The sequence below is a fragment of the Martes martes genome (genome assembly GCF_963455335.1).
Source record: "Martes martes genome assembly, chromosome: 5".
NCBI lineage: Eukaryota > Metazoa > Chordata > Mammalia > Carnivora > Mustelidae > Martes > Martes martes.
In genome coordinates, this window is record NC_137892.1 from 114,048,224 (window position 1) to 114,074,683 (window position 26,460).

The following is a 26,460-nucleotide window of genomic DNA, read 5'->3' on the forward strand; positions in this document are numbered from 1 at the left end:
GTAAATTAAAACACTTCATTTAATTTTCTGCATATCATTTATAGACAGGTATTCAAAAGCCTTCTAAATTATATATATCCCAGAATTTTAACTCTGGAAGGGGTCACTTAAAATTCAAGCACATCTTACCAGAAGTTGTCTTCACTACTTCAGTGGTATTTCTCAGTCCAACAAATGAAAATTGATAAAGCCTCCAAGATCTTGTGTCACCCACTTCAACAGAACTACGCTTCCATTGGTAGACAATTTCTTCACGTGGATAGCCATCTGCCATGATATGGGAAAGCACACATTTAAAATTATTTATAAATGAACATATGTAGCAACCACCTTCCATGAACAAGACACTGAGGTAGGTGTGAGAGAGACTGAGTTATTAGAAGAAGATCCTGAACTAAAGAGCATCACAATAGAAGAAATAAATACAATGACATCTTCTCCCAACAGAAGTTTAAAAACAATGAGGTCAAAATTACCCTTGAAAGTCACTTAATTTGCGTAGAAGGTATACTAGACATGGTTTTATGTATGCTATATGCATACTCTACACTGTCTAGGGTAAGACATAAAAAGTAGCCAGTCTAAAAGCAACAGTACATATGCAAGGTATTATTTCATGATGAAGGGGAGTTAACAGGGCAAGGTATTGAGAGTCAGGCAGAAATAGAAAATAATTAGAGAGAAGCAGATTCAAATGCCTCTCTAGGGCATGCACTTGGAGTGGAAGGTGCCTAGGAAAAATAACCTCAACTACTTATGTTATTCTCCCTTTCTCAATTTGTTAGGACTTCATTTTAATAGAGAAATTTTACTTACTACAATTAAGACTAGTATAGTAAGTAGAAATGCCCAGTGGAAGATACCCATGAGCACTATGTAGAGTCTGAAGAAGTCAATCATGTTCAGCCAAGAGAACAGAAAGCCTTCATGAAAGAGGTATTATACTGACAATGTAGTGATTATCAGTACCATTTGTTGGTACCCTAGAAAAGTGTCTTCATTTTTTCCCCTAAATTATTTGTTTCCTTATGAGGATCATGGTAGTACTTATTTCATGAACTGATGGTCAATGTATATTTGTGAATGGATAAATGCTATTAAGTTAATTGTAGAATAAACTCAAATATGGGTGCCAGGCTGGTTCAGTCAGTAGAGCATGTGACTCTTGATCTTGGGATTGTAAATTCAAGTCCCACATTGTGGGTAGAGATTATTTAAAAATAAAATCTTAAAAAAAAAAAAAAACTCAAGTAAAAATAGGTAGATGATAGATAGACAGACAAAACTAAACACCATCTCAACTCTGTATCTACTAATAATGCTATATAAACCTAAGTCTTAATTATGGAGGCTGATTGACTACTTGGAATAAAATCCCCATGTGTCTTCCTTTTCTTTTCTTTTGGTCCAGGTAATTGTGTTACATGTTAATTAACAAAGGTGAAAGAAAAAAAGAAAATATAATCTCCAGATTGGCATGGAGCAGGAGTAGGGGGGCGGAATGTGCTGAAAACTGAGGAAAAAAATGATGATGTTAGGGAACTTCCTATGGAGAACATGTCTGGTGATTTAACTTTTTTGAGAGCAATAAGTAACAGTAAGTTGTGTCTGGGTTCAGAAGACATTTGTCCATCAGTGACCTAACAACACAGAAATCAAGAGTTCTTAAATTTTAGCAGTCTCAGAAATGGAGTAGTCCCAGCTGGAAATTAAAAGAAAGAAGGTCTAATCTCCTAAAGCTTAGGAAAGACTTTACTTAAAAATATTGTATTCTTGGATAAAGTAAAACATATGAAATAAGATTTATAATGGGAACTTTTGTAAATAGAAATGATATACATTGATATTTTTTCCTCAATCTGGAATTGATGTAATGATGAACAGATGATTGTTTCTCTCATCATTGTTTTTTTAAGTATAGTTATTATGACTTACTTGGCTCTTAAGAGTCTCTGTCATGCCCTGCTTGAGAAATTCTACTTATAGAAATATAAACTTTAAAACTCATAATCAGTTTTTCATTCTGCCTAGTATGCATAGTTTGGCAGACCAAAAATAAGGAAGAGGTGAGCAACCTAACATGAGTGCTGAACAAACAGTGAGGCACACATCTGGGGGAAACTAAAGCTTGGCTTTGGTTCAGGAAGGAGATATCTACAAAAGTTACTAAAGCTTAATTTGTTTCAAAATCATCATGGATCATCTTGGTATGTAGTCTATTATCTGGTAATAATAATAATTAATAAAAATAATAGAGCTTTTTACTAAATCTTATTGTGTGTAAGGTAGCATACCAAGCATTTTACATATATTACAGCAACAAAGCAATATTGTGGGGAAGCAGGTCTTGTCATCTCTATCTGAGAATGTGGACTCACTGCAAGATTTAGTAATTTGTTCAAGTCCACAGTGATGGAGTGGGGATTTGAACTAGACCCATAAGACACCAAAAATTGGTCTTTTACTCACTGGTAAATAATTTGTTCTAGATATTGCTTGAACTCCAGGTGGAGAAGGTAAGTTTCAATTTTGCTATCTTTAACAGGTATACCAAAATTGAAATAAGCAAATGACACTGTTGATTCTATGTACCTCCTGATGTGTAAGGGAGAAAATAAGTAGCAAACATTTTGCTACTCTCTTTTCCTACGCTGATGGGGGTACTGGGGGGGGGGGGTAGGGGCAGGGAATAAAGATGTAAAATCCACTTTATACCTTTCCATTGTGGCCAGACCTGGCTTTACAACCCTTCTTGAAAAATGTCTTCATGAAGCCACTGTGAATTTATTAAATGTTTATACACCAGTGAAACCTACTTGTAATTTCTGATAAAATAAAGATCTTTTTGCAGGAATCACTCTAATATGGATAAACTGGTATTATGATGAAAGTAACTGTCAAAATCTTCAAAGTCAACAAAGTTGCTAGATTCTGCATTCTCTGAGTCTCCCAATTAGTTGGCACTGCAATTAGAAAACCGTTGGCGAGAGAGGATACAGAATACAGAATGAGATTACTTACAGCTGGAGAACTCCAAGGGGCAGGAATGTTCATCCATCGGAAAATTGTGTAACTGCAGTTGGCACTCTGCATCAATTGTCAACCTAAATAGAAAGATATGAAACCAAAATAGAAATCCTTTAGACAGAGTTTTAAGAATATACATTAGTAAAATTTTTAATGACTGTTCTTCATCTTTGTTCCTGGAGAAAACATCTCATATTCTTATTGATAACACAAGCTGTTTCTCCCTGAAGAAACCCACCAAGTCCAGGAGAAATTACTTAAGGCTTAATGTAGACCATTTTCACAGACCAAGCAATAGGACCTCATGGACGGCAATTGCATTTTTTCCAAAATTTATGATCACGTAATTTTTTTGGCAAATTAATTGCACACATGAGATTGTTTGGTGAGTATATTTAACTTAACAGAACAGTTTTAAGAACTTAAGTTCATTTACTATTTGCATGTAAATGAATGCTGATAAATTCTCAGACCTTATCTGATTAATTAATTAAAGCAGAACCTTCTGTTTTTAAGTATATGTTAGCTGTGAGATTTAAATTACTCCATGTGACTTAAAATACTTACATTTCCACAACGGAGTATATGCATTCTTATAATGGAACACTATGAAGCCATAAATAGGATGTTATGGAGTAAAAGAATATTTAATGGCAAACAAGAAATATTAAATACACATACACAGACATATTAGAAAAATGTTTGCCAGTGAATCTCAATTAGTTTGCATCTGGGTGCTTACTAAAGATACAGATTTTCTGGATCTCAGTATGGGCTGGGACTCTAGGAGGGGGAAATTTAATGGAGTTCCAGATGTTTTGACTATCTTTGAAGAAGTATAAACATATTCTAGAATTATAATGGGATGGGCCAATGATTTTTAAAGATTTCTTATTTGTTAGCTATATACCTTATAGGTATTAATCTTGAAATAAAAAACTATCTTATGAACATTTATTTATTTTAAAAGATTTTACAATTCAGCATAATTTTTAATGGGAGAGATGTCATTTTTCTATGGTATAATAGGAAAATTACCGATCTTAAATATAAGTAATGATATTGAGCCTTTAATCATCTATGGGGTACTGGGTATGGTAAATTGTTATCTAATTTAATCAAGCGTTATTATGACTTTATTGTACTTGAACTTGTCCAAAGTCACAAAGGTAACAGCACAGTTGAGTTTGAACACAAGATTATTTGTCTCTGAAGCCAAAGGTTTTAATCAGGGTCACTTAATAATTATACGCTCTTCCAAAGAAAAGGTTAGTTCCATTCATAAGTGAAATTATAATTAAATTTGATATTTTATTTTTTCAAATTAAACTGGAACTATTAAATTGAAAATAATTTAGATAGATTGCAGATACAAAGGTACACATATATATTATCTCTGTACACACAACTATTCATAACTTTTTATAGATTAGCAACAAGAATAAAATCTTCACTCTGTAAAGGTTTGCAACTCATTTAAACTTTGAGTCTCATGAGTGGGATTTTTGAGGTGGTTTCTCTAATTAAATATTATATAGAGATTCTACAAATTAATAGAAGTGAAAAAATGAGTGTAGTTATGAGAACAATCAAGGAACTTGGGACAGTGTGAGTGACTTAATATTTCAAAAGCAAGACTGACTCTGATTTATCAAACTTTGATTTCCACTAGATTCTAATTTCAGTCATTACCTTATCTCTCACAGTTAATGAAACCCATGATGAATACAAACTATAGGCCATGAATTTCTTTTGTAATTATGGCCATTTTTTCCTAGTTACTGGCATAACTCTGATAAAGGTTTTGGAGCCATTTTAAAGTATTTTATTTTGCATGCCAAATGTTATATAAGGACTAAAGTATATGCTATAAGAGTTTTTAAAAGGAATCGTTTTGAAGCTAGAAGCTCCAGGATACTAATATCTAGAAGAATCATATTATCCATAATTTTTACTGAAAATATATATAAATAACTTTAATATCTGTTGCACTTACTATATAACAGGCTGCATGTGAAGCACTTTATATACCAGCCCATTTGGTCCTTATAATAATACTGTAAGAATCACTATCTCTATTTGATTTTATTTTTTATAGAAATTAAAGAAATGAAAAGAGTTTGCTCAGATTCTCTTGGGTGGGGGCATGAACCATGGGGTTGGTGGGTGCCTCCTTTCCAATAATCTCCATCAATGCCTACCTAATTTCTTTAAATAAAGATGTAACTGAGTAAAAACATCAAACTTACTAATAAAACTTTGAGATACATCTTCTAGCACCAAGATCCCTGAAACCAGATAGCTGCCCCTAAGTCCTCTACATACAAATTCTTGAAAGTTGCCTTAATTCATGTAGATAGTAAGAAACAGGTCTAAGAACCAAAGCCAGATTTGTCTGGTTCTTAAGACTTTGTACTTAGCTACCATGTTGTTTAATAATATACTCTCACCCATGAGAAACCTCAACAACAAAATATTTTAAATGCATGTAAATATTATTAAGTGCTAAGATAATGGCATACATTAAGTAGAAAATCTCCCAACTGTTACCTATCATTTAAGCTCATAAAATAAGATAACTTCCTTCAAATTATCCCTAAAGAAGTCTATTCCCAAAATAGCCAGTAAATTAAGTCAAATGGCCTATCAATGTAGTGTAGAGTGGGTGCTGGGAGATAGAAATCATTGTACTTGCTATTGTGCAGCTAAAAGAAAAGGAGGTACAGGCGACCCCACACCAAAATTTCTCCTTTAGCAATGATTTCCTTGGAAACAGAGACATTTCCAAGCATAACAACCAGTGGTCCCAAGGACAACTGACTGTGTTTTCATTTCCTTATTTTAAAGTAGCAGGAGATACACGCAAAAACCAAGGTTGGTGCAAAAATCAGGTAACCTTATAAAGGCAAGTGAAATTTCATGTCCCTATGAGAAAACAGAGTTCTCACATCAGTCACAGAAAATAAAGTTCTACCTATGATTTTGAAAAAGCTCGTTGTTAAGAGAAAGAAAAACTAATTTTGTATGATCACATACTATTTTGATCACACATGCCCACCCTGATGTAGGTTTGAAATTGCTTTCATTCGTCTTGTTTTAAGAGCATGTAGTTGATCTTTGGTTTATTCCCAGAGAACAAAACTTGCCTTTTTCAAAAGCATACCTTAAGGTGTAGAGCACTCGACCATCGTTCCAAATTCTCAGCATCCTATTAGGGGTGGTTATCCAGTGTGCATCAGCCTTTTTGGAGTTTCTGAAGAAAGTGTCTGGAATCCAGATTTTCCCTACCATGTTGCTATTCAATCTGAGGACTTTAATGGTGCTGTTAAATTTCAGACGTCTGTCATACCATGTTTGAGCAAAAAATATGTCAATTGTGTATTCCTGTTTTTATTTTTTAAAAAAAGGTGAAATAGAACATATTTAACACAATTGTATTACAGAGCATTTGTTTCTATTTATCATTTGTATTCTCACTGCCAACACAAAGCAAAGCTACTACTTTAGTTTTGAACAATCCAAAAGAAAGCAAAAATTTTGCTAAGGAGACACACCCACCTTTTCTAGACAAATTAATATTTTTATGAAAAAATATATCCGTTTAGATGAATTCTAGCAAAAGACCATAGTTGTGATAGCATCATTTGCATTCAGTGTCTTTAGAGCAGTTTCTCCTGTTACTTTGGGCCAGCTCATTCTCTGTTGTGGGGACTGTGTTGTGTACTTTAGAATGCTTAGTAGCATTCTTAGCTTCTACCCACTAGATGCCAGTAGCACCAACACCACCACCACCAGCCCCAAGCCCCCTGCACACTGTGACAACTAAAAATATCTCCAGACATTGCCACATGTATCTTTAGGGAAAACAATCACCCAGGTTCAGAATTCACTGCTAAAGAGTGAAGAAAGTCCTGAACTGGAGTTCTGGAGGCTCAGTTGCGTCATCATAAAATTGGGATCTTGAAGAACCTGTCTTGTTTGTATGCCTGGGCGGCTCAGTAAGTTAAGGGTCTGTCTTTGGCTCAGGTCATGATCCCGGGGTCCTGAGATCAACAGGGAGCCTGCTTCCCCCTCTGCCTGCTGCTCCCCCCTGCTTGAGTTCTCTCTTTCTGACAACAGAAAAACAAACAAACAAACAAGCAAACACCTGTCTTGTTAGTAGTGTGAAGATGGAGTAGAAGGAGAATGCACATCAAATAGTGTGTGCTGCGTCTGGCAGATAACAAACACCAAATGTAGGGTAACTTTTCAAAATTTGTTACTATTATAGTTGTCCTTTTCTCCAAGTAAGAAGAAATGAACCCCTTAAAAAATAATCTTTAATACTCTACTAACTGTATCACAAAGCACATTCACAAAGTGCTGTGATGAGAAATGACTTTGTAATGATTACCCTCAAATATATATCACTACAATGGCGAGTGACTGACTTTAATTAAAGAGAACTAAGTTTGATGTGAATTCAGACCATTAGATATGGAGTCAGAATAGCCAAGCTCTGATTTGTTATATTTAGGTATTATTTAACATTATTTTGTAACTTGATTTTAATGATGTCTATAAATGAGAAAATTGAAGAAAAAACTCCGTGTACTTAGAGTATGAGATCTGGGCAATGGGAATCATCCATATTACACATATTATATATCCAGCATACACAGCCTGTCACAGGATCAGACTAGAATCTTCTTCCTCTTCCTCATTTGCATTGTTTTGTGTTATTTCTTGGCACCTCCCGCTGTGTTATCTTATTATAACTAACTACATTTCCACTAGGGTAAGCCTTACCACTTTGTTCACCACTTAGTTTCGTATTTATAGTCTACAAAGAGTAAGAAGGGAAGCTATTTTATGAAATTCTTCGTCAGTTAGTGATGTGCCAGTAGATAAAGTAATTAAGTAACTTCTGATTCTGATTTACATTGCGCAAGAAGAAAAAGCTTCTCATCTTCCAGGCTCAACACTATTTCAAAATTATACTATGACTATGTTATGCTTGTTAATGTGGTTATGTTATAGTATGTTCTACTCTATTCTAGACTCCAATCTAGTTTCTTATTTCAGATTTAGACAGAAAGAGCCATACAAGAACAAAACTACATTTGTTACATCTAATCCACTATTTCCCCTGATAAATAATTCCAGTTTGAAGCAAACTATGCCCTCATCACACCATCAAATTCTAAAAATTAGTGGAGTACTATATTTTATTTTCTAATTAGCTATACTTACCAAGTAAGCAATGATTGTTGAATTTTAAAAGTATAGCGTTTTTACAAAAAGTAGTATACATATGATCACATTTAATTCTCATAACAAATTATAAAAAATAATTATCTTCATATTACAGTAGAGAAAAAAGAATCTGAAAGATTATTTCTCCCTTATGAATTTTCTTATTGGCATATTCTTTGCTATTTTTATGATGCCACATCTTCTAATATGTTAATAAAATAGAGAGACTATTAGAAACTTACCATATTGATAGCATTCACTGGACCGATGCTATTCACGTACATGTCTGTATGAATTAATGTTGGTTTCACTGTAAAGAGAATAACAGAAATGTGCATGTGGAGAAGCACAACATTTTAAAGTTTTTGTCTGTGTTATTCGAGAAATAAATTTATTTTGCTACATTAGAAGTGATTTACTCAGGGGCGCCTGGGTGGCTCAGTGGGTTAAGCCTCTGCCTTCGGCTCAGGTCATGATCCCAGAGTCCTGGGATCGAGCCCCACATCGGGCTCTCCGCTCAGCGGGGAGCCTGCTTCTCCCTCTCTCTCTGCCTGCTGCTCTGCCTACTTGTGATTCTATCTCTCTCTCTGTCAAAAAAAAAAAAAAAAAAAAAAGAAGTGATTTACTCACAACTAATTTGGTGTAACTAATTTACTACCTTTAAATAACTATTTGTTTTCCAAAAAAAATCTCTTTTAAGCATGTAAATGCAGTAACTAAGCATATTAGAGTTTGAAACTGATTATTCTTTACAATTGCATTAAAATGAACAAATAAGAAAACACTGCTCAGATTTTCTTCCACCTTCTCTCAGATAGCTCTGATAGATCTTTAAGCCCTAGAATCTGTTTGGGCATGGTAACCTGAACTGACCCATGTAGAAAAAAAAACTATTTAGTGATCTAGAAAAAATATTCATTACAAACGTGAAGAGCAACAAATATTATGAATTGTTTTTGAAACATTGCCCTCTGTTGATTCCTGTCATGACCACTTAATCAGCATACACCTCAACCCACACAAAATCAATCTTCCTCAATGACTTACTCAATTGTGTGACTCATCAAATAATATGAGGAAACCATATGGAAACCCAATACACACCTATTTGTCAAAGAGGACTGATATTAAAAATCATGTAGTATGCCATCCATGACCAAATGGATGTTTTCATTTAAGATTTAATGAACAAGAATTCCTAACACCATTCTGTGCTTCAATTCAACAAGTATGTTTTTCTTGTCTTTATTCACTCTCCCTTAAAGTGCCATGCCCTAATTTTCTGTGTTGGATTGAATTCTTCACTAGTCCGGGCATCTATGCCTCTGCCTTCACCCCAGTGAGGCTGCTTCACTGCCTCTGAACTTCAGGCTTGACCATCTAACTTGTGTTGGCTAACACGCACAAGTGAGTATGGTAGTTCTAATCCCAAGAATTAACTCTTATGTATGAGCCTCCACTTTCTGTCTTGCTCTTTGTTATTTTCATGAGAAGGATACTCCTAGCGAGTCTGCTGGTCCCAGGAGTAGAATGAGAATACAGGTTTCTTAAATGAGCAGCCCAAACCTGGCTTAATTTAGATGAACTGCCCCTGGCAAAGTGTTAAATAAATGCATATTCTTATATGCCACTGAGATTTGTGATGTTTTGTGACACCGAAGTAGGTAACTAATATATCCTTTCTTTACCATTATTTACTTGTTTGTTTTTGATGTTACTTTATAAAGAGGTTGTCACATTCCTTCCACAGACTTTGTCTAAGATATCTAGGAGAATTTGAATTTCCACCTCTCACACCTCACTTGAAGATTATCGATCCTCTTTCCTCATTTTGCATTTATCAAGGCCCCTCCCACCCCCATGTCTGAATGCTATTTACACATTCTTTATTTTTACAGCATATAATGATCATTTTAAGTATTTCTGGTTATTGAAAACATACTAATGTTTTCTTCTAGTGTGGTAGGCATGTTTGTTTCTATCTCTACTATATCACAAATTACTTGAACATACCTCCTATATCAGGCCGAAGTTTATTGTCATATCCTTCCAGGAGATTATTTAAAATGACAGTGACATCACCTTCAGGAACTTTTGGAGTCAAGACCCATGTTTTGTTAGAAGCATAATCTTCATAGTCATCATCAGATTTTTGGCTAGTGAGGCTAAGAAAACAAAAAATGTTGGTCAGGAAGCAAACAGACTACATCCAAAAGGATTTTTTACGCACAGACCACCGGGGAGAAAGGAGAAATGAAATAGGATTACAGGAATGTATTACAACGGATGACAGTGAAATTTTTCACTGAGGCTCCATCTAGCTAATTAAACCACACAGATGTAGATTTAAATTTATCAAAGTGTACTCTACAGTTTTCCAGAATGCTCTGTCTTCCCATCTGTCAGTATACTATGTTTTACAAGTGATTTTTGCCTTTTCCATTGTTGATGTTCTTCCTGTCCACCTAGCCAATCTCATGAAGGACTTATTAAGAAAAAAATATTTTTGTGAAAGTGATGCTTAAATGATCATAATGTAGTCTCAGAATTCAGACATAATGTCTACTTCTTCCTCCCTTAAGAACTTAACTTGCTTCAACCTATTAATGAAAGTAAGAGACTGATAATTAGATTCACTCCCACAAACCGCCAGACAAGCCTTTCCCCTCTCAATTGAACTACTAAGGAGAACTTAGTCTCGCTGCTTTTTCTTCCCCCAGGGTGTGTGTATGTGTATTTTTTTCCCCTCACTTGCACTGAAAGCAAGGGCGGTTCATTTATCTTTGATTGTTAAGAACCTGGTACTATGAAGAAAAATGTAGTTGTAGACTTTAAACCACTCTTTATTATAGCAAAAGTTCCTAACCCAGAAACTCATGCTAATAGTTAATATACTATCATTGTGTAATTGAAATTGCCTACTTTGAGTGAAAAACTGCATAATATCCTGTGACTCAGTTTTCCATGCCCAAACCTGTCTGAAAACTTCCACAACTAGGGCCAGAAGTTAAGGCTGACTTTGGAAAGATACGGGAATTCCTGTATATTGCCTCTCCCCCTTGCTCCAAATTCCAACTCCCCTCTTCTCACCCCACCCCCACTCAAGAGGATTATAGGAGTATATTTTCCAGATCTAGGGGCAATGCAAACCTTGCAACAGCTGCCATTTTTATCAGCATTCAGTGAATATTGGTTACTTCTGTGGCTTATGGTAAAATTAAAAAAAAAAAAAACTTAAAATATGAAGTTTCCTATCTCCATTTCAGTTTATTTACATAAATACATGTTATAGAATGGATCTTATCAGAAATCAAACCACTGCCATATTACCCTAAATACATATACACACATATATATATACACATATATATATACACACACATGCACAAACCATATTTATCATCTTTCTTCAATCACACTCATTCATTTTATATATATAAAGTATATGTACATATATGTATGCGTGTATAGATAAGTAGATGACTCCATATGGTAGAAGAAAGCCGATTGCATGGTTAATCTGGCTTGAGAATGAGCACAGGAGATGAAGTTTTAAGAGTAATCACTGGCATGGATCAATTTAGTAAGCAAGTAATCTCCTCTTTTATTCCTTTAAAGCTTTATACAGAAGAACCGTTATAAAAACTGAGCCACACATCTGCATCAAACCTCACAGGGCCAGTCTAACATCTGGCACTTCAATTAGCAGAATGACTTTAAACAGCATTTAAATTTCGTAAACCACCCATTCAGGGTATGATGGGCCAGTCAAAACTTCAAGAAGCTCTCCAAGACAAAGGCGCTGGTGTCGGCAGAGGCCAGTTCTCTTCTAGGAAAATCCTTCTTGGGCCTCAATTCATCGTTTCTCTAGAGCACTGCTGAACACTGCCTAATAGAATTCTCATTCTATGACCTAAATCTCACTAGTTCAAGAAGAAGGGGGGGAAAAAAAAAAAAACCAGCTCTCTGACCAAGAGATTTTCAAATCCCTCCAATAACAGAGAAAAGAATGTGGTTGGCCCACTGGATACCATCATTACAGAACTTTACCACCATTTAATTTGTTCATGCAAAAGTGTCCTTAAAATAATCTTTCCCTCTTCCTTTCCCTCCCTCCCTCTGTGTCTCTCTCTGTATCGGTCTTTCTCTCTCTCCCTCAGACAAATGCACCCTATTAAAGTTTCTTCAAGGGAAGGGAATAGATACTAAATCATTTGGTTCAATCACTTATAACAACTCCTCAGACTACCAAGTAAATCATCCCAGCATGATGGTTCTGTTTTACTGTTGTTACCATCATCTGGCAAACTAGGAGGGAAAATACATTAAGTGAAAACAGAAGAGATACTTGCATAGAAGTAATACTACTTTCCAGAACTGCATCAATAAATCTTTAAGACTCATCATCTATTAGAGGCCAAAACAATAAACAAATGGACTATTTCATATAAAAGTATCCATGGTAGATTTTGTCATAATTGGGGTTGCCTACTTAGCCTGAGAGAGATAATTAAAAAAAAAAAAAAAAAAAAAAAGAGAGTTGAGAAATTAAGAGTATATACTTTGGAGTTAGAAAGTACTAGGTTTGCTTTCTGGATTCATCATGTCTTACCTCTATCATTTACTATTTTATGACCTGGGGCAAGTTATTTAACCTTGCCAAACTTCACAAAGTTTTCATCTTTAAAATAGAGTTAATGCTTTAATTTTAATGTTTTTGGGGGGTTTTTTGTGTGTGTGTATGGTTATTGTGTGTGTGTGTGTGTGTGTGTATGGTTATCTTATTTTTTTTTACCTTATTTTTGTGTATGGTTAAGATAATGGTTACTTAGTGCTTCACACAATGCCTGACACATAGCCCTGAAAATAGGTCCTTTATAATTATTGTTATAAAGTGACCACTGCTAGATTTATAACAGGTCCAACCATGCAACTAAAACCTACAGATTCTGCTTTCAGGCTTTTATCTAATACGTGCTGAGAAAAACTAAAAACAGATGTTTTCCAGAAAGAAAAATAATGAACCCCTACATTACAAATACATAAAGTTTTTATTCTCCGGAGTTTTCCCAGTTGGGTTCTAAATTAATGGGGCTGATGCATAATCTGGGATTGTTTCCAGATTTGTCTTAAAAAGAAAAAAAAAAAGCCTTTCTCATTTAACATTGGCTGTTTTCTCTAGAATTCCTTGGAGTCAAGACCTCCTCATTTGTAGGTAGACTGTTTAGGAATAATGAAGTCTGATCATTAGACAAAGCATTCTGTAGCATTGTCAACCCCACAAGAAGGCCTGGGCAGAAACAGATTGATAATGATGCAAGAAAACGGACAGCTGAGTACACCAAGTGCAAACATAAAGTTGATTTTCTAGCTATAGCCACCTATCTGAATTGAACAGCCTTTACAAGTAGTTATTTCTTGTGCCCTTTCGTTTAACAAAGTAATCTTATAAAAAGAGAACTAAAATTGAAATTGGTCTTAAAATACCTTACCATAATGAAAAACATGTTTTCATAGTCTGAGTGAAAGTTTGTCAAAGACAGTGCCAGAAAAGTTTGTAAAGTTTTCATCTTTGAAAGCTTTTTTAGAAATGCTAGAAAGACATCTGCCTGGGATCCTTGGACCTGCAGCATGAGCACTGCTACCATATTGCTAGAAATGCAGGACTTTGGGCCCCCTGAGACATCTGAATCAAAATTTTTAACAAATCTTCAAGTGATTCATATGCATATTAACATTTGAGAATCTCAGTCACAAAGTGTTTAAACCAGTGTTGTCTGTGTGTATGTGGCAGAATGGGTGGAGGTGAGTGCGGGGGTAGGGAGGAGGGAGGAGGTTTTTGAAAATACATATTCCCAGGTTCCCACTTTAAATCCTGAGTCTCCATGTTCTAAATTAGATTTTTCCATGTTGTAAATTAGATTTTTATTTTCATGTTTCCAGTTTCAAGCATGATTTGAATTTATGCATGATTACAAACATGTAATAAGCTCATGTTCAAAATCAGAAACAAAAGCTGATTTTATTTAGAAAAAATATGGCTCAGAAAAACAAAAAAAAAAAAATTTGATAGTTGCCCAGTGAGATGTTGTTCTCAATTACATAGAAGAGTCTAAATATTTGAATTTTGGTACATATTTTGTATGTTTGACACTGAAGACTAATCATGCAGTTTATAGAATTTTAAGTTTTAATCCATGTATCTCAGATTCCCACAAATTCGATAAATAAAGATCAAAGTTTTGTGGGGGAAAAAAACCTAGCTACCTTACCATCAGAATAGTTTAACAGCAAACATTTGGGTGAGATATAAAAACATTTGTCTTTTTGTTCAGGTATTTTAAAATCCATTAGTACTTGGCATCATAAAGACAGAATATATATATATATATATATACACACACACATACACACACACATATATATGTATATATATATTATTTTCTTTCTCTGACATAGGTAAGTAGAATTAAAAAAAGAAAAAAATCATTTATCCTTAAACTGTTTTTAAATAATTAGTGTTTCATTCTTTCACAGTTTTAGTAATATTTTGTTGGTACAAGTTTTAGTTTTATTTTATAGGTGCAATGAGTTAAATGCAGGGTATTTTATATGTCAAAATAAGTCAAGATATATAGGTCAGTAAAATGAAAACTTTCGGATCTTTTCTATTAAAAATTCCTAAGCATTAGATTTTCTGCTTTGTTAGTATTACCTCTACTTTAAATCTCCACTGCTTATATAACCTAAATCTCTATTCCTTCCTTTTACTACTTTCACAGAGCTACCCTTCTACCCCACATTTTCATCAGACCATAGATTCCAGTGAGAATCCTCACACTTCAAAAGCATCAGTAAGAGAAGAATGTGTTGTTCCTTATGTTGTCATGTTACCTAAGTTTGCTAAGTTCCAGAAACTTGGCCGAACTCCAGTCTAATTGCATGGCTTGTCTTTCCTGACTACAATCTTCTCTTCTCTTCACCTTCCACACCAATATTTGACATGGCTTATTCCTTCTTACGTTTCAACACAAATATCACCTTCACATAGAGGTCACCCCTTACTGTTTTATCTAACTTTGTCACCCACCCCACCTTTCATATTGCTCTAGCCAGTCCCTTGTTTCATAGCATTTGTTACCACGTCCATGTATTGACTTGTTTATTGTATGTCTCCATTACTAGACTATAAATTCCACGAATGCATGCCTAATTAAGATGTGGAAAGAATAAGTGTTCTTGCTAACCAGTTTTCCTAAGGTAAATAATAATACCAATGATAGCTACTTTTCAATATTCACTATGTCCTAGGAATAGCTTTAAGGACTTCACATACATCCTCCCACTCAATCCTTAAAACACTGATATTCCTGTAATTATCTGCATTTTGCCAATGGAGAAAAACAGTGATACTAACCAACAGTCACTTCAGTTTGCCAAAACCAAAATGTTTAACCATTATGCTGCAAAGTTTTGAAAAAGAAATTGGATCCAAAGAATCTGCTACTGTACATTCATCAAAAAATAATATCATCCAAAATAAATCTTGCTCAAGCTCATTTTCCTTTAGGACAATAAATTAGTTTATGCCCAAGCTCAATAAAAGTATGGCACCTCCAGCACAAAGTTAGTAACATTCAAATATTGTAAGTTTTCTGTTACAGAGACCAATAATTTGATCTCCCCATACTGAGGAATAAAAGCAGAGCTCACAGTTTAACTTCATGCATGTGATAAACTGTCTCACACTCCTTCTCACCTTGGAGAGCTGTACACTGCAGGGGCAAGGCATACGTATCAACCAGTTAATTTTAAAGGACGTCCTCTAGCCACTGCAAAAAGTAGATTTTGGTAGAAAGTGTCAAAACAGGTATGAAAAGTGAGTATATGTCTCAGAAGACACAGGGAACTCATAATCCAACCATGGGAGGAGGGGACTCCACTCTATATCATCCAGGAGTACTGGGAACTCTTGAAGGATACTGTGGTATTCTGTGAACAAGAACACTGGAGCACCAATTACTCTTTCACAGGGTCTTTAGTGGCCTCTGGGATTCTCTACCTCCCAGTAAGGACATGTAAGCAATCAATGCAGAACCTGTTGGGAAAGGTGCTCTCTGCTTGTGTATGTACACATGGGTATGAATATCCAAAAAGAGGAGAGATACAGCAAGGAAATAAATCCCCAAGCATCAATTCTGATTATGAATTGTCCTACTTATGATGACTTCCTTAGCTCTTACCAGGTCAGTTTTTTAATATTAGATTCACAGTTATTGGTAAATATGTTTATTTGACCAAGTCAGTTATGAGACATATATATCCGATGTATAAATGCAAACTGTTTATTTTATTAGCAGTCACCAATGACCCATATCAAGTAACTGTCCGTGGAGTTTTATTACCTAAGTTTCATTGCAAGTATCAGAACATTCAAACCAAACTGGGAGGCACTGACATATATAATCATAAAGCTTAATGTGGGATCAGCTTCACAGTGCTCTAGATGGCTTCACAACTATGTATTTGAAAACTCAGATTCTTTCCAGCTTGCCCTTCTATCCTTCAGAGGGTCAACTTCAACCCAAACATGGCTTGACTATGCAGTCAAGAGACGCTAACAACTCCTCACACCTCTATGCCTCCTTATTTACATCTACGAACACAGAAGATAAACTCTTCCAGAAGTTCCCTCATAAAGAAAAGTCCTCAGAGAGTCTAATTTTGCTCATCACTAGCCAAATACATACGAATTCATACAAATGAAACTGAAATCTATGGCTAGAGGGTGAGATTATGTTAACTATTTTCCTCTGATTATCTATCCTACCATCAGTATCCAAGATGGAACAGCTTCACCAAAAGCATCTGGACTTCACAGACACCCAATGAAAACTGGGATAATTAATAAAGCAAGGAGAGGAAATGTGGAAAAGGCAACCACAATATTCACTGGGGTCAAGCGGTATACATAGAAAAAATCCATCAGTGTGAGGTCTGGGATTATCCCTGAAGTCCATTTTCCTTGGATTATCCACCTCAACATTCTTGTGTTGTTCGTTTTAATCTTTCTTAATAAAAGTGGGAGAATGAGGAGCATCTAGGACTCATTTCACTGCTGGAAGGAAAACATTTTGGTATTATCTGGTGAGGATAATCACCCTCTATTTCATATCCCGAAAAGTCCATCTTTAGATTTCAAAAAGAAACACGTGTGCATTTCTACTCTAACACATGTATAAGAATGTTTAGTTGCTTTATTAGTATTAGTGATAGATATGAACATAAAACAAAACATAACCCAAACAGATGTGAATATAACCCAGTACAACAGATTAATAAAAGATGGTATATTTGCATAATAAAATATCACAGAATACAAACTGGTGAGCTACTGCTAAATTCAGCAACATGAATCTGAAAAAAAAAATTGAGCAAAAGATGCTACGCATACACCCACACGCACACATACATGCTATTCTGCTTATATAAAATTTAATAAAAGGCAAAATTAAACTATAGAGCTGAAAGTCAGGACAATGGTTTCTTTGGGGGAAGAGAAAAAAGAAAATGAGGAAGGAAGGGAGGAGGTTTACTAGAGTGCTAGCCATGTTTTATTTCCAGTTGTGGTTGGGGGCTATATGGATTTTGTGATGAGTCATTGAGCCATATTTAGGTCTTTTGTACTTTTCTATGTTTTACTTCACAACAACAACAACAACAACAAAGCACTTTAAAAAATTAGGTTTAGGTGTGAGTGTTACCAGTAGAACATTAGGTTCCTAAGAACAAGAAATATTTCTGTCTCCAACAGTATCGTTTTCTGAAAATTTGCCAAGTGCCTGGCACATACCAAGACACACAGTGAATACTTTCCGAAATACTGGGTCAATCAATGAGAGTATGGGTTATTTTTAAAAATTTAGTGTTTGTGGAAATTTACATGGAAAAATTCACTCTTTAAAGGTGTACGTGTGTAACAATTATAGCTAATATTAAAATGAGCTGCCTATATAACATGCCATCACATGACTACCATCACCTGTGCTATAATCCCTTGTGTAAAAACTCAGGTTACATACACCGAAGATATTTTTGAGAGTTAAAAATAAAACAAGGCCAAGTTTAGCCCCAGAAAGCAACTGTCTGTAACTGTTGGATAAAATAGAAATAAAAGTATTGATGCTAAATTGTGGTAAGAATGTCAATGAATACAAGAATTCTTATGGTATAAATAATTATAATTATAATCATTAGGCTGACAAATTCCTAATGTATCACTTTATATATAAAATTCTTTTATGTGATTTTTTTACTAAGTGATAAAAGTAACGTTTGGTTTCTTGTTTGTATACACTTTGCCACAGGGTAGAAGCTATGGCTTCAAAACCTCAATGATCTTGGGAAACTGAGACAACTCATCTTACACACTATATATTACTGTGGAATTTTTAAAAGGAAGTGGAGCCATAACTATGTTGGTCCCATGCAACATTTTTTTTTCTATGAGGTAGCAGAACTTAGCCACTACACTTGTGTTATTATTGGACTGTGACAACACAGTGATGATATACTAGACCAATACAATTTGGAGGATTGCTCTCCCCCATTCTAGAAACATACATGGAGTTCACACAGAGTTGCTAAGTTCTGACTATGGGAATCCAAGACCAACTTTAACCACAGAAACATGTAAACTATAAGCTAATGTCAGAGAAGTTTGTAATTTTATACTGTCAAGAAATACTCTAAGAAGGAAATATTTTATATTTCTTCCTTTATCTAATAACTAATCATTTACTAGGAATGCACAATGTTGAGCATATACTGAATGCTCGATGCATTGTATAGACCAGTCGTCCTTACCCTGACTGCATGTTATAATTACCTAGAGAGCTTTAAAAAAAAAAAAAAAAAAAATACCAGTGCTGAAGGCCTGCCTCTTAAGATACTGAAGTCATTGATCTAGGATGGGACCAAGACATTGGTATTCAAGGAATTCTAAGATGCAGCCAGAATTAAGAGCTAGTGCAAGAGAGTGTGATAGAGCTCTCAGACTTTTTCCTAAAATAATTATCACTTTGGTGACTACTCTCAAGAAAGTCAAATGTCACTTAGTAGTGTTTCATTGTGCACTGGATGTTCAAAATAGCATCACCCTCAAAATTTATGTCCTATTAAAATTATCTCATGGGGCATCTGGGTGGCTCAGTGGGTTAAAGCCTCTGCCTTTGGCTCAGGTCCTGATCCCAGGGTCCTGGGATAGAGCACCACTTTGGGCTATCTGCTCAGCAGGGAGCCTGCTTCCCTTCCTCTTTCTCTGCCTGCCTCTCTGCCTACTTGTGATCCCTGTCAAATAAATAAATAAAATCTTTAAAAAAATAAAACAAATAAAATAAAATATCCCATATCAGTGGTCCCTGGAACTTAGGACACCTGTCCCTGGTAACCGAGACAGATTTAAGTGTCACATAAGAAGAGCAGTAAGACATTGAAGCACATAATTTGAAAATGTTTCCCTTTTTAACACATTCAATTATATTAAGGACAACATCTCGGTTTATTTATAATTTGTTTTTAATCACATTCTCCAACTTGCTAGTCTACTTTCTAAGGAGACCATCAAGCTCAGTACTTCCAGTAGAAAATTTGATATTAAGATATGATAGCATTGTACTGGTTTCATTGTATTTACTTTGTGGTTGTCTTGTATTATGAAAAGTAAACCTAATTTTCCAGATTTTATTACTTTAATTATTAAAGGTAGTAAATTAAATAATTACTTTTAAAAGATACTGGTTTTATGAAAAATTTAAGTAAAATAAATGATCAGGTATCATTTTGATGTGGCAAAAACCATGAAGGTGGCCAGATTTGGGAAATAATGCCTTATAGGTTTAGATTTTTTGGTCCTTCAATTAATTACTTGAGATTCTTTTGTGCAAAGCACAGTTGCAGTTGGAAGGAAGTAGGAAGTTCAATGCTGATATTAAAACACCTTTCATCTACTTGAGGAAACAAACACCTGAGCAGCTAGAAGCAAGAAACACTAAACTAACAATGTAAGACAATAATAAGAACATTGCCACATGGTAGACCATGACTAATCTGTCTGCAGTAACTCCAACTTGATGTTAAGTTTATTTCCATCATCGTGCCTCTACATTTACTATGAAATCTCAATTTCCATAGTGAGAAGGATAGTTTTCTCTAGAACATAAAACATTTTGAAGAACTGACACAACTTTTCATCCCTCTTCTAGCAAAATAAAAGGTCACACATATAAACATGCAAAATTGTTCTCATATTTGCAAGGAGGCCACACATGTGAATAAGAAAAACTTTGTGTACTTACTCCCAGAGGTTAAACTGTCCCAGGTTTAGGATCATTTTCAGTTCAGTACACTGAAAAGCAGTGTACAAAAAAAAAAGGCTGATTCTATTGCATGTAATATCTGTATATATTCAGATGTTTATTCAAATGTATTCAAAATATATTAAAAATTCAAATCTTTGGAGTCTGTTCTGTGAGAGCAAAAAGTGAAATATTTCAGTTTTCTTTTAAGATTCAAATGTTCAGAAACATAGAGCTAATTTAATCAGGTGGCTGATTGAATTTTGACTTTTATGTGGAATTTTACCCTCATGTATACATACCTCTGAGTGACCATGATTCTAGGAAATTTTTTTCCTCTTCTTTGTTTATTTTCTAAAATTGCACTATAATCTTTAACTTCAAGTCAACACAAATTTCAAATCTGCCCTGTGGTCGTGGCTAGTTCTAGACTACTCTTAACATTTTCATTACTTGGCTCTTCCTGCCTAAAACACGTTCTCAAAATCACTATTAATCACTTTAAAAAGTTAATCAAGTCCTGTTGGTGGGAATGCAAGCTGGTGCAACCACTCTGGAAAGCAGCATGGAGGTTCCTCAAAATTGGAAATAGGGGCACCTGGGTGGCTCAGTGGGTTAAGCCTCTGCCTTCAGCTTGGGTCACAATCTCAGGGTCCTGGGATTGAGCCCCACATCAGGCTCTCTGCTCGGCAGGGAGCCTGCTTCCCCCTCTCTCCCTGCTTGCCTATCTGCCTGCTTGTGATCTCTCTCTCTCTCTCTCTGTCAAATAAATAAATAAAATCTTAAAAAAAAAAAAAAAAGCTGAAAATAGAGCTACCCTATGACCCAGCAATTGCACTACTGGGTATTTACCCTAAAGATACAAATGTAGTGATCCAAAGGGGCATGTGCACCCAAATGTTTATAGCAGCAATGTCCACAATAGCCAAACTATGGAAAGAACCTAGATGTCCATCAACAGATGAATGGATAAAGAAGATGTGGTATATCTGTACAATGGATACTATGCAGCCATCAAAAGAAATGAAATCTTGCCATTTATGACGATGTGGATGGAACTGGAGGGTATTATACTTAACGAAATAAGTCAATCAGAGAAAGACAATTATCATATGATCTCCCTGATATGAGGAAGTTGAGATGCAAAGTTGGGGGGCTTGGGGGGTAGGAAAAGAATAAATGAAACAAGATGGGATCGGGAGGGAGACAAACCGTAAGAGACTCTTAATCTCACAAAACAAACTGAGGGTTGCTCAGTTTGAGGGATGAGTCCTATCTCATCTTTCAGATTTCTTCCTCCTCAGTTTCCCTACTACTGTTTTATGAATAGTCCATTTTTATCTCAACATAATGTAAATGTATATAACTAAGAATTATAAATACTTCACAGAAATTCGTGTTTATTCATTTCTATTCACAGGCATCTTCTATGAATTAAACACTATCCTCAGTACATTTTGCTTATGAAAATATGGTAGATGTTAACAAAAAAAAATTCTGTATTGAAAATGAGCATAAATAAGTGCTCTATGGATATGTTTTAGTGAGTCCAAAATTAGTTTTGTGCTTAGAATCCTGGAACAATGTTAAAAAGGTGGAGGGCACCTGCGTTAAGCATCTGCCTTCAGCTCAGGTCATGATCCCAGGGTCCTGGGATGGAGCCCTGCATCTGTCTCCTTGCTCAGCAGGGAGCCTGCTTCTCTCTCTCCCTGCCAACCCCCCCTGCTTATACTCATGCTGTAAGATTAATAAATAATATTGAAAAAAAAAAAAAAAGACCCAGCGGACTTTGAAGTCATCCTAACGTCACCCCAGTTTAAGTGCATTTTAAATCATGTTGATTTTTAGGCAAATCAAAATTTTTAATAGAAAAAGGCCATTTTGTATGATTTATATATTTATAAACGTAGATCCTGTACAATGCCATTAAGTTTAAAAGCTTTAAAGGACAAGGAATTCATGCCATGTAGAGAGTGCCTTAATTTCAGAATAACAAGGTCCCTTACTACCTTTTCTAGGTAATACATCATTACTTTTTTCAAGGTACTGCAAATCTAATGCACAGATTGCAAAAAGAGGCTCCCACAGAATCTATGGTTCTTCCTACAAGTTCCCTATCAGTATTCTTTCCACCCTTTCCAGTATCCTCAGGTACCTAATTACCACTGGTGTCAAACAGATCACATTACTGATTACCATTTCAATTGTATCACTACTAATGAAATGGTCCTAATTCAACCAAGAGTACAATCTCAAGTCAAAATAGAAGAAACTTCCATTTGTTTGGAAAAACTTAGTATGATCATTTTGTATAAGCATTCCAGAAAAAGAAAAAAACAAACAAACCTAGATAATCAGTTTTTAAAAGTTATTATTCCAGAAAATATTTAATTCTCCAATGCAAACACAAGTGAGATTGCCAAGTAGTATGTATGCAGGAGAGTATGTTTAACTTTATACAAAATTGCCAAGTTTCTCCCCGTTTTTATTCCTGTTAGCAATGGAGAAGTCTAGTTGCTCCACATCCTTACTAACACTTAATCTTGCCGCTATTTTTTATTTTGCCCATTCTGATAAATGTATACCGGTATCATAAAGCACATTTACATTTAGGGTTAATAACTTTGAACCTTGTTTTGTGCGCTTACTAACACCTCAACAACTTGGATGAACCTCAAAGGCACTATACTGAGTAAACTAGATGAGTAAACTAGATGATTCTACTTAAATATTCTTGAAAAGAAAAATAGCTACACTGATGAATAACAGAGCAGTTGTTGCCTGCTGGGGGAAAGATATGACTACAAAGGGCAGTAGGAGGGAGGTTTTTTGGGGGGAGAGGAGGAAGGGTGGCACGAGGTATGATAGAACAATTCAGTATCCTGATTAGGAATACTGAATGACAAGAATGTATGTGTGTGTTAAAATTCATACAACTGCCTACTAATAAATGTCAGTTTTGTTCTACATAAAGAATAAAGAGTTACTATGCTGTAAACTTAAATCACTGAACTTTTGGAAATATTCTTTGATATAATATTTTTGTAAAATTTCCTGATACTAAAGCATGAGGTAATTGAGCCTAAACATTTAAAAATCTCCTGAGGGGGACACTTGGGGGGGCTAGCATCTGCCTTCAGCTCAGGTCATGATCTCCAGGTCCTGGGATCAAGCACTGTGTCTGGCTCTCTGCTGGACAGAGTCTGCTTCACCCTCTCCCTCTGGCCCTCCCTCCTGCTTGTGCACCTGTGCTCTATCAGATGAATGAAATCTTTAAAAATAAATAAATGAATGAATGAATGAATGAATGAATAAATAAATAAATAAATAAATAAATTTGCTTCTCCCCAGGAGATACTTATCACTGAAATGGTACTGTGGTTTCCTTTTATTTTGCTACAATGATGTTTGGATCTCTTTCAGCCTTTTAGATGGAATATTACCTTTCATGGCTTTGTTGTCAGAGATTAAGTTCAACAACATATTTTATGGATAGGAAATAACTATACTTTTGTTAATGCTCTCTGAGAATCCCTTAATATCTAAAACTCAGTCATCCAAATAACTGCTCCTAAATCACATTAATCTGTAAATAAGAGACTATCTTTGCCAGTTCTTAAATATAAAGTACTCATCCCTATAAAAAACATATCTGTTTAAACATATTAGTTAAATGTAGTGCAATAATTTCATAACAATGCCATAAAATAATTACTACGCTTCAAATAATTGACATAATAGCAGACTGATTCTTGATCCCACTAAGATTTTATAGCAAAATGTAGAACAATACTATATATAACTCTAAGGAAGCTTAAAGGCAAAAATTTAGTTAATTGTAAGCAATTGAGAGTTGGTAGGTAAATTGCAACCCTCACCATTCCCCAAATCATAGAGGCACATGTCTTCCTTAAGAAAAAAATTGACGGTATTATTAAGTGAGGCATTTCTCCTGACACAAACCCCTTATCTGGAATAATATTCAAATTCTTCACTAAGGCTTCAAGGTGATGTAACAGAAAGCAGCTTTCTGCCTCCCAAATCCTACAACCTGATTTTTTTAAAAATTTTATTTATTTAGGAGTGCTTGGGTGGCTGACTTCTTAAGCGTCTGCCTTTGGCTCCGGTAGTGATCTTGGGGTCCTGGGATTGAGTCCCACATCAGGCTCCTTGCTCAGCAGAAGGCCTGCTTCTCCCTCGTCCACTCCCCATGCTTGTGTTCCCTCTCTCTCTGTCTCTGTCAAATAAATAAATAAAATAAAATTTTAAAAAAGATTTTATTTATTTGACAGAGAGAGAGCCAGAGAGCTCAAGTGGAGGGAATAGCAAAGGGACAGAAAGAAGCAGGCCCCCCACCTAGCAGGGAACCTGATCATGGGATTATGACCCCCTGGGATCATGATCTAGCCATTGGAGCCACCCAAGCACACTTACTATGCTCTGACTTTTGATCCTTGTCCACTCTCCTGCCTTCTGGGCTTTGTTTTAGTTCCTAAATCACACCAAGTTCTTACTCCATTCAGAGCCCTTGCACCTGCTGCTACCTATGATGAGAATGGTCTTCCCTTAAATCTTTTCATGGCTGACTTTTTAAAAATATTCATATAACCTCAACTTTTTATCCATTAGTCAGAATGGCCTTTCCTGACCATTCTATCTACAATAATTCTTTTCTTCTCTCCATCACATCACACTTTCAATTTTTTCTTCAACTTTTACCTTTATTTAAAGTCTGTTTACTCTATGTCCCTAGACTGCAAGGTGTAAGAGGATTAAGAAGATGTACATTTCTCTCACTATTTTATCACCAACCCCCACGGTGCCAAACAAGTATCAGGAGTGCAGGGGCACCTGGGTGGCACAGTGGGTTAAGCCTCTGCCTTCAGCTTGGGTCATGATCTCAGGGTCCTGGGATCGAGCCCCGAGTCGGGCTCTCTGCTCGGCGGGGAGCCTGCTTCCTCCTATCTCTCTGCCTGCCTCTCTGCCTACTTGTGATCTCTGTTTGCCAAATAAATAAACAATATCTTTAAAAAAAAAAAAGGAGTGCACCAAATATTTAATTATGGCAGGAAGGCAGGAGACAAGGAGGCAGAAAGTTGTCCACTGTGCATTTATTTTTATTCCACACTCAACATAGCACTTTAAAGCTCAACAAGAGTCGAATGACATCCCACGTTAGCCTATGTCAAGGAGAAAACAAAGAATCACATGGGTCCATGAGTTTAAAAAATGATTGAGTGTGAAATGTACATCTGGTTACACAATTTCTTTAAATCAGACGCAATAAGTAAAACAAATCAATATAAAGTAGAACACTGTCTATAAATAAATTTATAAAAGAATGATTATATGTAGTGTAGTGTTTTGCTTTTAAAAGCACATCTTTATTCTAGAAAATAACTTCTATAAGAGCAATGACTAGGTTTGCCTCATTCATTGCTTTTCAGCTTTAAGGCTGAAGTGCCAGGAAGAGAGTAGCTAGAAACTAAACAGGATTCCCAAAATAAATAGGAATTAAGAAGGGCACTATTCAGATCACCTAAATCAGAGTATGTAACCACTATGTCCAAACTCTTGCTTTATGTGCATTTTTCTGATAAACTTCATTGATACTTGAGCATCTACTAAGCATCTGTTTATGAGATTACTTGGAATCTGAAGTCCAAGAGAATAAAATTACCTAGAAATTCTCTCCCTCCTTATGTGATTCTCTAAAAAGTTCACTCTGATACTCATTCATCACAGAAATTGACCTGCATATGGAAATGATAGATCTACAAAAAGGAGCTCCCATCATGGACCTTGGAAACTGCTAATGGCCTGCTGACCACAAGGGTACTTG

The 26,460-nt window shown here is 35.4% G+C and overlaps 1 protein-coding gene across 7 annotated transcripts in view; it reads right to left on the reverse strand.

Moving 5' to 3' along the window:
* GABRG2 (gamma-aminobutyric acid type A receptor subunit gamma2) overlaps positions 1–26,460 on the reverse strand; it is a gene marked incomplete at both ends in the record, with an annotated part of 104,251 nt that overhangs the window by 64,890 nt on the left and 12,901 nt on the right. For 4 of the 7 annotated variants that reach the window (XM_080803793.1, XM_080803790.1, XM_080803792.1 and 1 more), the window contains 5 exons: positions 130–267; positions 3,022–3,104; positions 6,191–6,411; positions 8,505–8,572; positions 10,276–10,427. In XM_080803793.1, the coding sequence (XP_080659919.1) occupies positions 130–267; positions 3,022–3,104; positions 6,191–6,411; positions 8,505–8,572; positions 10,276–10,427 (662 nt within the window). Of the gene's footprint in view, positions 1–129; positions 369–3,017; positions 3,105–6,190; positions 6,412–8,504; positions 8,573–10,275; positions 10,428–26,460 lie in introns of all 7 variants that reach the window. The other 3 variants (XM_080803788.1, XM_080803787.1, XM_080803791.1) reach the window with 2 other exon arrangements.